General features: G+C 47.8%; 1 protein-coding gene across 1 annotated transcript in view; it reads left to right on the top strand.

The window, feature by feature from the left end:
- The window catches only part of ROCK1 (Rho associated coiled-coil containing protein kinase 1), a 3,300,884-nt gene that overhangs the window by 2,740,536 nt on the left and 548,168 nt on the right, over nt 1-12,180 (top strand). The window contains exon 25 of the mRNA XM_069620881.1: nt 7,709-7,797. Coding sequence (XP_069476982.1) covers nt 7,709-7,797 — 89 coding nt within the window. The remainder of the gene's footprint in view (nt 1-7,708; nt 7,798-12,180) is intronic.

The following is a 12,180-nucleotide window of genomic DNA, read 5'->3' as shown; positions in this document are numbered from 1 at the left end:
GGGTGCTTGGCACTGGCGATTCGACCAAGGGGCATCCTGGAAGGCGAATGTCAAACTGGTTGATTCCCACCAGCTCAGGGGGAGAAGACTCTTACAGCAGAAGATCTTCTCTTGTCGTCGGGGAAGTGGTGAGGTTGTTGCAGCAGGGCTCCACCGGTGGTGTTGTCGTTGCAGATGGCTCAGCTTCTCCCCTCTTCGGATTTCTCAGGTCCAGTGGCGACTTACCACTGGGCCAATCAGAACAGAGTGTGACGCGGTTGCTAAGGCAATGCAGTCCATGGTGCCAATTCCCCCACCCACACATCCTGTGAACCCCAGACAGAGTGGCACCAGTTGGAGGGCTTCTGTGGAGAAGCCCGCCAAAAAGTGGAACAAAGGGCCTGACCTTGGAGTTACAGAGACGGACACATATGCCATTTTGTAAAAGAGTTCTGGCGAAAAGACCCAACCAACGATTTTATATTAATTAAATAAACCGGCGGTATCTTTACAATGCACCAGAATTGTCAGCTCCAAGGTTGGCTGCCTGAAGGCTGAGCTCCTACACCTGACCTGAATTCCCTGCCCTGCCATGGCTGATTCCGTCATTTCTGACCCCAAACAACCTGCAAAGAGGCAGAAAGGGAGGTGGTGATGGAGATGTGGCCTCTAAAATATTGGACCTGCTGACTAAGCTGACTTTGGATGTCACTGAAATCAAGGAAAAGATGACTAAGGCAGATGAAAGATACACTGAACTGGCTACTAACTTTAGTAGAGCGGAGACTCACTTGAATGTTGTAGATGGTAAAGTGGAGAGGATGGAAACTCATATCAAAGATCTACAAATGAGAAATGAGAAATTGTCTCTGAAACTCTCAGAAGAGGAAAATGACTCACGGAGAAGTAATATCCAGATGCAGAGGAATCCCACAGGACGACAGCGGGCTCAGGGTGCCAAACCTTCCAGCGGGTTACCAGCGGTCCCTCGGCTTCGTAGTTGCAGGGTACTTGGATCCTATCCTTTGATCAGTGAGAACTCAGGAGATCGACATGGTATGAGTGTTTTCAACCTCCTCTTATCCAAAGTTCCCTTCGCGCCAAAACGGAGAGGACCCAATGGGAGATCTGCTCACAAACACACTCCATACGTGGATCAATCATGGACCACGGTGGTTCCAGTCATTCACAGCACTCCAGACTCTCTGGTACCCAGGATGTGTATTGGGGACAGACACCCCAGCCCACATCCTGGAGGCACATACACAAGGCATGCAGAAGCCTGCGAAAGCTTGGTGTTTCGTGGGAAACTGCATGTACAAATAAGGACTGTCCTGGGTTGACTCTACCTGGGGATGGTGAAGGCGCAAGATGGCCAAAGGACAGGACAAAGAACCTCGTGGCATGGCCATTTTGGAGCTAGGCCACCTATTAGTGCCAAACGCGGTTAACGCAGATAACATGGCAGGAAAGGGTTAAGAATAATGCGAAAAGATAGCTGCCACCAGCCTGTCCATGACACATCTGCACATCGCACAAAAAGTCCATCGAGAGTATCTAGGGCCTTTGGAAAATGACTATAGACCCAAGTACACTGTACTGGAAGGTACATTGTGTATTTGTTACTTTTAGGGAGAATTCTCATTTACGGCTCATTTCCCTTACCTAGTGAGTCCCTCAGCAGTTTTGCTGGATTTCTGGGGTTTATTTTTTTTCCACCTGGTAAGAGTGTGAACCTTTTTCCCAGTCTTACCTGTGTTTTGCCATGTGTATTTCTACTGTTTGTGTGATCTTGGGCTCTGGAGCCACACCACTCCATGAGCCCCACTTTTGTTTGTGTTACACAGCACCTTCAGTGCGGTGACACAGGGTTGTCTTTAAGACTTCCCACTGACTGTTATTTCTGGGGCTGACTACTGTCCCCCAGAAACAGGTAAAGTTGCCATTTACTTTATGTAGTCATTTAAACTGCAGACCCAGTACACCCCATCTTACATGGAGTACTGGAAAGTGTTAATCCCTACTCCTTTGTGTCTGCACCTTTTTAGGCTATTGTATTAGCCTCGAACTCGCTTGACCAAATACTTTTTATTTTGGCTCTGGTCGGGTTTTATCGCCATTTCTTTTTGTTAAAATCCTTCTTGTGTTTTACTTTGCGCGGCAAGCCAGGTTTGCCTTCTTTGTTCACTGACTTTTGGTGGACTTCTGTCCAGAAGCCCTCCTTTGGCGTCTGGGTGTCTAGGTGGGCTGAATGTGAGGGAGGGGTTTAGTCACCCCCTGCACAGGGTCTCCTTGGAGGCCCAAGTCGCACTTTGTATTGATTGGCTGAGGTGGTTGTCCGGGCCGGACAACCCCCCTGCTGAGTGATTGACAGCCAGGCTGTGTGAATGGGGGATTTTGGCCTAAAAGGCAGGACTCTTGGGCTGCAAGGCAGAGTCGTCACTGGAACTGCAAAGAACCAAAGAGAAGCGGAGAAGAAGACGGCTGCTGCAACTCCCGAGTCCCGGTGAAGCCCTGCTGCAGTCCTGAGCCATCTACCCTTCAACGACAAGAGAAGATCCAGTCTGGAGTCTTCTTCCCTTGAGCCTGGTCGGATCAACCAGCTCACCTTCCACAGCCAGAGGATCCTCTTCTTGGTCAAAATCGGTACACAGCTGTAGTGGTCCGGTTAGCCATCTGAAGAGCCTCTTCTGTTTTAAAGGAGCGTACCTTTTATTCACTGTTGCTTCGCTGCTGCTGGCCTCATCCCTGGGTTGTGCAGATCGCTCCAGACGTCGTCCTTCTCCCCACGACTGAAGCTCCAGGAACCATGAGTCTGCAGGAACTACCAGGAACAACTGCCGTAGCACCAGCTTTTCTTCAAACGAATAAGGTACTGTGTCCGACTTCGAGGAATTGGGGTGAACCCTTTTTCCCTCACCAAAGGCTTGTCCTTACCTTCCTTCCCTCTTATAACTTGCGCTTCCCTTTTGACAATATCCAAGTACTCCTGGCAATCTCGAATCGTGAACTGTTCTAACCTTGTGATCCTCGACAACAGGACCCCTGTCCCATTTGACACTGGTGCAGGCCTATTGACTTTTTTATCTACGTTTTAGAAAGTATCCTCTGATTCTATCTGCCTTGACAAAAGTATTGCCTATGATTTTTATCCCCTATCTCTTGTGTTAATTCATGTTCTAAGTGTGTTTGATTTCGGTAACATTTCTTCTCGCGGGTACGCCTTTCGTTCGTAAGACCGAACTGTCATTACTGTCAAAGAATTATTGCGTATTAACCCACGGTAACGACTTTTGTTTCACAATACCGGTCCGTCAAATCCAATATACTTACCTTGAATTGAACTGCACAAGGGGAATTGGTTGTGTGTAGTATATTTGAAGTGTGGTTTTAATTAAATAGAAGTGAAGTGTTTTATGAACAGATGGTTTAAAAATAAATGTACTTATATCTTTTAACCTGAAACCTTGAGTCAGTGTTTGCTTGAGTCCTAGTAATTGTAGTCCTTTGTGTAATCTCTACTACTGCTCATTTGCTCTTGAGATAAGTCTGGCTGCTCTGCTACTGCTACCGCTCTAACTGTGTAGTACAGGCTTGTACCAAAGGTGAAATTGTACTACCACCTCACTGCCCAGGATTCTGCCTAACAGTTACATGTTGCAGAACAGTTGCAACATGGGGAAAAGGACTAAGGGAAACAAAGTCTCCCAGTACGGACTGTCTTAAGGGCATGTCAGTTGCCCCATAAAAAGTGAGCGAAAGCCCAGAGGAGTGCAGCTGAAAGCTGTGCTTCTCTGGCAAAGTCAGTCAATGGTGTCTAAACAGCAGCAAAAGGTTTGGGGGTGTTCACATGGAGGGAAAATTACATACAGTTATGAAATCTTTCCTAACATGCCCCGAACCCCAATAGCACAAGAACACCTGGAAATGCTAAAAAGTCCAATTACCACCACAGAAGTCCAGGCTGCCATCTCCGGTCTAAAAGCAGGATCAGCACCGGGGCAGGACGGCTACACGCCAGCTTTCTGTAAAACAAACAGCCATTCCCTCACCCCCTTCTTTACTAAACTTTTCAACTCAATTTTAGCAACAGGACAAGCCACCCCCACATCCATTTACTGAATCGATAATAGTAGTAATTCCCAAGGAAGGTAAAGATCCCTCGGAATGCATGTCATACCGTCCGATCTCTCTTATAAACGTACACGCGAAGATCTATGCCAGCATCCTGCCCGCCCACTTAGCCCAAGTCCTCCCCCAACAAGTCCATACCGACCAAGTTGGATATGTAAAAGGTAGGCAAGGAGCGGACAACATCTGTAAGACCCTTGACCTTATGGCCAGTGCCGACGATACAGAAGACTGCCCCATTTTACTCTGTCATCGCTGAAAAAGCATTCAACCGTGTTGAATGGCCCTTTTTAAAGGCAGTAATGAAGTGGTCCGGCCTAGGCGAATCATGGACCCTCAGGGCTCGAGCACTATATCGCAACTCCTCAGCAAAAGTCCTAGTCAACGGCATCGCCTCAAAGTCCTTCACACTGACATGTGGTACGAGACAGGGGATGCCCGCACTCCCCTTTGTTGTATGCCTTAGTGGTAGAACCCTTCGCCCAGGTGATTCGGTTCAATACGCAAATCAGAGGGATGACACAGGGGGGAAAAGAGCATAAGCTAGCAATGTTTGCAGATGACATCTTGATGTATATCACCCGACCATTACACTCTATCCCCACCCTTTTTGAAGATATGGAGAAATATGGTACACTATCAGGATTTAAAGCCAACCTACAAAAGACAGTAGCAGTCCCCATAAAACCAAATACCGACATTACCCCCCATTTGATAGCAAGATAGGGCTTTCAAGTGTAAACTCAAGCCATTAGATACTTGGGAGTAGATATCACGGTGACCATGGCAAATCTGTTTGATGCAAATTACATCCCTCTATGTAATACAATAAAAGACAACCTCAACAGATGGGCCGAATTACCCCTCTCCTGAGTGCCGTGATTCACTTCGATAAAAATGAATAGTCTCCCCAGGTTCCTATTCCTTTTCCAATCACTCCCAGTGATAGTCCCGGACACCTTCTTTACAGAGGTCAAAAGTACACTGTTAACCTTCCTCTAGGCGAACACGAAAGCCAGGGTCCCGTACACAACCCTTATTTTGCCAAAGAGGGAGAGAGGCATGGGGTACCCAGATTTGATGGAATATTACAGAGCCTCCCATCTCCGGATTCTCTCAGACCACCTATGGGAAAACCCTGAAAAGCAGTGGGTGGCCCTAGAAAACACTCTCTTCGCACCAGTCGCACTGGGTGAATGGTTATGGGTCCCTCTATCTGCCATTCCCCGAAGAATGCGAGAACACCCGGTCTTAATATTGTTATGGACAATCTGGGATCCCTCCGTTACACGAAAGGCGTCACAACGTGGCCGTCCCCTCTCAGTTGCATATGGTCTCCCCCCATACGCAATCATCTGAACGAGGTACTCCACTTCCAGCCCTGGTACGAGGCAGGTCTAGTTAGTCGGACAAATATGGAGCAAAGGATCTTACATTTCCAGAGAAGAACTAGGGGAAGACCTGCAAGGCATTACAATAGCCCCTCTGCTATACTTACAATTAAGGAGTGTCCTCCGAGACCCACACTGGGGCCTCTCCCTTAAACGCCCACTCACACCATTTGAACAGATCCTCAACCTTCCCCCGAACGTCCAGGGGGATGATAGCCCAGCTTTATAGTGCACTAATCTCCAGGGGGGTCACCTAATGCACCCAGCATCTGAAACCAAGTGGGAAACAGACCTAGCGTTGGAAACTCAGCCAGATGTGTGGAGAGCCATACATAAAGCCGTGTGGAGCTCACCAGTATCTGTGTAATACAAAATGCACAACGCACGACTACTGTAGAGATGGCACTACACCCACCAACGGCTATCTAAGATGTTTCCGGGGACCTCTCCGTATTGTTGGAGAGATTGTGGGGTGATCTGTGATTACTGGCACCAATGGTGGAAATGCAGGAAGGTCCAAGTATATTGGAAGGAGGTCCTGGGGTGGATCCAAGCTATAGACGGCATTACCAGAACTCTCACTCCGTTACTAATATTGTTTGGTGTTGAATCAGACGAGGAGGACTCACACACAACACTCTCACACATGTCCCAAAACATATTACTCGCAGCGAGAGTGTGCCTAACGATAAAATTGAAAGGCAACACCCTGCCCACAAAAAGAGAATGGCTCACGAAAGCTCACTCAATCTACAAGATGGAAAGACTCACAGCTATCCTGCTAGAATCCTGTGCGCACATTGACCTGATCTGGTTACCCTTTAAAGAATATTATTCAGCATATTAGGAATCTCTGAAACGATTATACTAATAATGGATATTGTTGTGCCCTAAACTATTTACTAAAAAAACCTAGTGCGCCCTACCATAAGACACAGTGCAACCGTGGATTACCTGTAAAAATTGAAATATTCACCTAACACTCTTCAGTCGCCTGCAGATTTCTTCGAGATGAGTTGGGGAGGTATCAGGGAGGGAGAGAGTGGGTCTATTCTAGGGGGGGGAATTATACCATGGTTTTACTTATGTCAAATGCTTTCAACACACTGTTTTTTGTGACCCCTACTGTGAAGTTAACATGTATTACTGTCACACTTGTTGTAAAACCAATAAAAATTACGTTATGAAAAAAAATTTATTTGTGCAAATGACACCGATATTGACTCTGAAATAGTGAAGGAATTGTCTTTGGTGCGTGGGGGGGTAGGCAGTGGGAGTATTTCCGTTAGGAGGGATAGAAAGCGGTTGCCGATCTCTAAACAAAGCAGCAGATTCAATGGCATGCCATGGAATTACAGATTTGGTTGGATCGTTGGGAGGAAAATGGATTTATATTTCATTTTTTGATGTAAATCCAAATGACAATACAATTATTGAACAAAAATAGTTAAGAGATTGGGATAATGTACTAATACTGTGAAAGCTACATGCTACACAAAGCCCAAAAATATTATCTCTAGGCACAGAGCAAAGTGCAAGGAAGAAACCAAATTTAACCCAGGGACTTTCCACGGACAAACCCTTTCTTGATATTACCATCAGTGTATGTTAAAATATGACAAAATACACCATTATCAACATGGCTTACAAGATCTTTCCAAATTTGGGCTTGGAAATTGCCTATTCCAGGGTTCAAAATTGATGAGAGCTATTTAGCTCCTGCTTCTACCTGAGGAGAGCCTGGTTAGCTTGAAACCATCAGTTACCAGGGGCTAGGTTTGATTCACCAGGCCAACTGGCGCCCTACAAACATGCATATGTGATATTAACTCTGTATGTTTGGTAATCTGAATAAAGGCAACTAAAGGACACATCTAAGGGAAATTGGAAGCAGAATGGACATACATCATGGACAGAAATGTAGTGTTTGCATCTCATGCGCAAGTTCAATTTGTGGTGTGATGTGTATTAGCTTTTGGTTCTACTGAGGTAGCTCTTACCTACCGGTGATGCCCATTACCCAGTAGCTGCTTTTAGTTTATGCTCATCAAATCTCCATTTCAACCTGCTATTCTAAAAGTAATAATGACATAGAAGTGAACTTGCAATAAAAGAGCAAGGTAAGAAGAATGGTTACTGGAAATAAATTCATGGGATGACAAAATTATAACTATATCACAAGCAGTACTGTCTTTTTCTCCTGACAGAATACCGGCTGAAGAAGGAAGAGGAAATAAATAATATTAAATCAACATACGAGAAGAGTATTAACAATGAAAGAACTCTGAAAACACAGGTACACATTTATTTTTAATCTTAACCGACTACTATGTTCAGAAGGGTTTTTCTTAGTAAAAAATAACAATAATTGGTAGGCTGAGCTGCACTGGTTATGAATTGATATCATTGATAAATTATGTGAAACAGGAATGTAGATGCTGCTTCTAGTATCTGGGCCACTATCACAACCTAGAGCTATGCAGATCCCGCCTGGTCGAAGCACAAGCTGTGGAGAAGTTTAAGAGGCCTGTGCTTCTTGTTAGACATCAAGCCTCAGTCATACTTGCAAAGTAGGATTTCCTTGACTTCCTCAAAATATTGATCATCGCTCCTGTTATGATCAAAAGAATGAAAAAAGTTCATTTCTGAAGCCCAACTAAGATCCCTGATCGGCCGGCCTTTGCTTTTAACTTTCAACCCAACTCAATAAAAGAATAGTTCCAAACCTAACCAAGTCCTTTTTCCTCTAACATCCTCCTCATTTAAGAGATTTTTCAGCCCTTAACTAAAGGCTCCTGAGTTAACAGTCTGTGCCACTCCTCGTTTCTACATTAGATTCTATGCGAGTATTTACTTTGGGGCACTCTTCCCTTACTGCAGCTTCCACAGTTCCTATAAAGAAATCGGTGTTTAGATTCATAGCCATTTAGTTTTTTTTATTCTAACCCAGACATTTATTTATTTATTGGGCATTTGTATGGCGCCTATACACAGGTGTTTCCAGGCGCCACAAGACAAGCGGAGGAGGAAGGGGGGAATGGGAAATCGTAAGAATACAACAAAGAACGGTTCTATTGGCTTTGTGACAATCCTACAGTGCAAGTACATGACAAGGTAATAAGTGCAAGGGGGTGGGGGTAGAGGGAAAAGTTCAGGAGTGGGGTACCCCCACAGGTGGGGGCGGGCAATTGCTGGTCTGGCCAGGACGGCAAGTGCCAGGGGAAAGAGGGGGGCCCGGGGGGGACTGAAGAGGGCAGTAGACAGGGAGGACTAAGTTGGGATAGTCTGGTAAAGGGAGCCCAAGGGCAAGTGCTGGCAACAAATGCTGGGGGGGGGGACTGGTGAGGTGTGGCCGGGCCCCTGTATGACTTTGAAGGGACCAGGCCCCAGTCACAGTGGCAGATGGAGAGTTTAGCACAGGAGGGGGAGAAGAAAGGAAGAGGAGAAAAGGAAGGTCTTGAGAAGTTTCCGTAACTTAAGAAGATCCGGCTGACGTCTGACGGGGGGCAGAGACTGTTCAGAGGGTGATGCCAGCTGAGGAAAGTGATCTACCTCCTACTCTATGCTTGGAGAAACGTTTGACCTGCAGAGAGTTGGAGCCAGAAGACTGAAGGACTCTGGCTGGGAGGTATTTTGGTAGACAAAGCTGGATGTATAGAGGAACCAGGCTCCAGACAGCCTGGTTGATGATGCAAAGGGTCTTGAATTTGATCCTTGCAGTCACTGGGAGCAAGTGGATAGATTTTAGAGCTGGATAGATAAGGTGGGCTTGAGGCTAAGGATATGTCTTGCATTCCTATTCTGGATTAGTGGAGGGGGCAAAGGGAGGATAGAGGAAGGTTGAGGAAGAGGCTATTACAGTAATCAAGCCTAGAGAGAACCAGGGCTCTGGAGACATTGAGCTTCTGGGGTAAGGCGAGGAAAGGTAGAATGGCCCTGAGGAAATGAATCTGAAAATTGGAATTCTTGGCAAGGTCTGAGATGTGTGGAGAGAAAGAGAGGAGTCAAAGATAAGGTTTTTTGCCTCATAAGTGGGTGAGGGGAGGGGACCCAAGGAGTCTGGCCAGTGTGTAGGGGGGAAACGAGGAGAAAGATCTCTCTTACTGGCATCCAGGCAGAGAACATTGACAGAGCACCATGCCGGAATAGCACTCGGGGAGGAAGAGGAGGAGCAGGAGGAGGTGGTGGAGGAGGCGGAGGTAGGGGAAGGCAGCTGGAAAGAGCTGTGGGTCGTCTGAATAACACTGGGAATGAGGGGAGAAAGTGGAGATCAGGTTGGCCAGAGGCGCCAGGTAGATGTTGAAGAGCCTTGGCATTTGCATAGAGCCCCGAGGGACCCCAAAGTTGGAGAGTGAAATGGAGGAGTGAAAACAACCCATTTGCACTTGGGAGAGTCTGTTAGAGAGGAAGGAGGTCAGACACGCCAGTGCCCTGTCTGTGGTGCCTAGGGTACCGTGGAGACGGTTTATGAGGCTGGAGTGGTTGACTGTCAGAAGCAGAGGAATGATCGAGGAGGATCAGAAGAGGGAGTTTTGGAATGCAGTTTAGAGAGTAGGTCATCATGGGTGTTCAGAAGAGCAGTTTCTGTGTCCCTAGCTGCCCTGAAACCGGACTGGTGGTCATGGAGGTGTGGAGGGTCAGTTTGGGGATGACTAGCTTCTCCATGAGTTTGCCCAAGAAAGGGGTGACGGAGATAGGGCGATAGTTAACAGGCAAGAGGGCTCAGCGCATAGCTTTTTTTGTAGAGGGTGCATAAGAGAGTGCTTAAGGGGTTGAGGGAAAGAGCCAGTGGCAAATGAGTGATTGCAGAGGTCAGCCAAGGCAGGGGCGAGCATGGCAATGTTGTCCTTGATGGTTCTGGAGGAGCAGGGGAGCACCTGTTTAGAGGAGACTTTCTTAGAGCAGACAACTCTAGAGATCTCGTCTGGTGCAATGGGAGACTGGGAGGGGAGTGTGGGGGAAGGGGTCCAAAGAATCGAGAGAAGGTGGGGGGGAGCAGATGACAGGATGTCAAGTTTTGGAGGAAAAGTGGCCGGCCAGTACAGAGCAAAGGGCCTTGGAGGGAGGAGAAGGGCAGACTGCGGTAGGATTTTCAAGTTCCTTGCAGATTTTAAAGAGTTCAGCCGTGTTATTGGTGGCTCCAGAGATCATACCAAGAGTTGCATTTGGAGGCAGGCTTCATGGGATCCTCATGACAGGGGCAAGGATGTCCAGAGTGTTAGAGATAGAGAGATGGAGGTCAGTTAGAACAGAGTTAGGAGCGTTCAGTGAAAAGGGCGGCTGAGGGATGAAGCAAAAGCAGTGACTGACACATGCTTCATCGGTCGAAGGAGACTGGCAGTGCGGGGGTAGGAGTCTGGGGACAGGGAAGGTTAAGGAGCGAAGAGAGTGGTCAGACCAGGAGATGGGGGTAGTGAGAAGGTTGGAGAGAGGGATGTCTGTTGAGATGGGAGCCTCCAAGGTGTTCCCGGCAGTGTGTGTTGGGCCAGAGGGAAGGATAGTGAGGGGGAGAGTGTTTCAGAGGTCACAGAAGAGTACAGTGCCCACATCAGGAGAGTCGAGATGGATGTTGAAATCCCCAAGGAAGATAAGTTTGGGGGAAGAGGCATGAAGAGAGGAGGAGAGGTCGGCCCATTCAGAGATTAAGAGGGAGGTACATCCGGGGGGGTCTGTAGATGGTAGCGAGAGTAACAGAGAAAGTAGGAGAGACACACAGCCTACAGATTAGGCTTTCAAAGGATGAGTAGGTTTGAGTGGAGATGGTGGAGGCAGCATCCCACTCGGGGAAGATCAGAGCCACTCCACCACCAGACCGTCCTCTTCTTCTGCCCCAGGGGGTAAGGGATTGTTGAGTGCCACCTCCAAGAGTCTGTCTTTCGGCAGGATCCAGCACAGCTACAGGCACAGGTGCCGAGGGCGTCCATCCTACCGGAGCTCGCTTTGAGGTCATGAGTCTGGGCGTTATGACGATCGGCCATCTGGAGTGCTAGCAGAGGTCTTGGGGAAGTGCACCACGATCGGCTCTGGCATCCCTCACCAGAAGGATGTTCTGCAGGTTGCGCAAAAGGTGTGGGAGAAGCCCAGGGCCAACGCCCAGATGAACAAGAAGTTGGACAGCAGGTTTAGGCTGACTAACTGGGAGCCAATCCACCCGCAGCCACGTTCTTCACTGGTGGCTGCAGCCTCCTTGTATTCAAACCATCATCTTTGTCTTCCTCCATGTGAGCCACCAGTTGTCTCTCCAAGGAGGAGAAAGTCCTCAAGTCTTTGAGAAAGCTCTGGGAATTTCAGATGGACCTCCCTTTGGACAAGCAAGCCTTCTTCAAGACCGGTCTGGCAGGTGCCCAGGCCATTGCACAGGACCTCATGGAGTCTTCGGTCTCCCACATAGACACAGTCAGCAGAGGACTGTGCCAGGTCGAAATGAGAAGGACAGCGTGGATGCACGCCACTAAGTTTTCATCTGACATGCAGGAGCGGATCCTGGATCTGCCCTCCGAGGGCGTGGACCTTTCAATGGATTGCTTTTCTCCCACAGATTCCTCATCTTGATAAATATCCCCCCGCATCTCTGCTGCTCTGAAACTTTTCCACAGGGAACGTAAAAGACCTCGACTCGGCCGTCGATCATCGATCCGTCTTGAGCAGTGGTCGATCGTCTGCTCCGGGAGTGACTACA

Source organism: Ambystoma mexicanum, chromosome 5q, assembly GCF_040938575.1.
Source record: "Ambystoma mexicanum isolate Mex_15411 chromosome 5q, UKY_AmexF1_1, whole genome shotgun sequence".
Taxonomy (NCBI): Eukaryota; Metazoa; Chordata; class Amphibia; order Caudata; family Ambystomatidae; genus Ambystoma; species Ambystoma mexicanum.
This window is presented reverse-complemented; position numbering and strand designations above follow the sequence as displayed.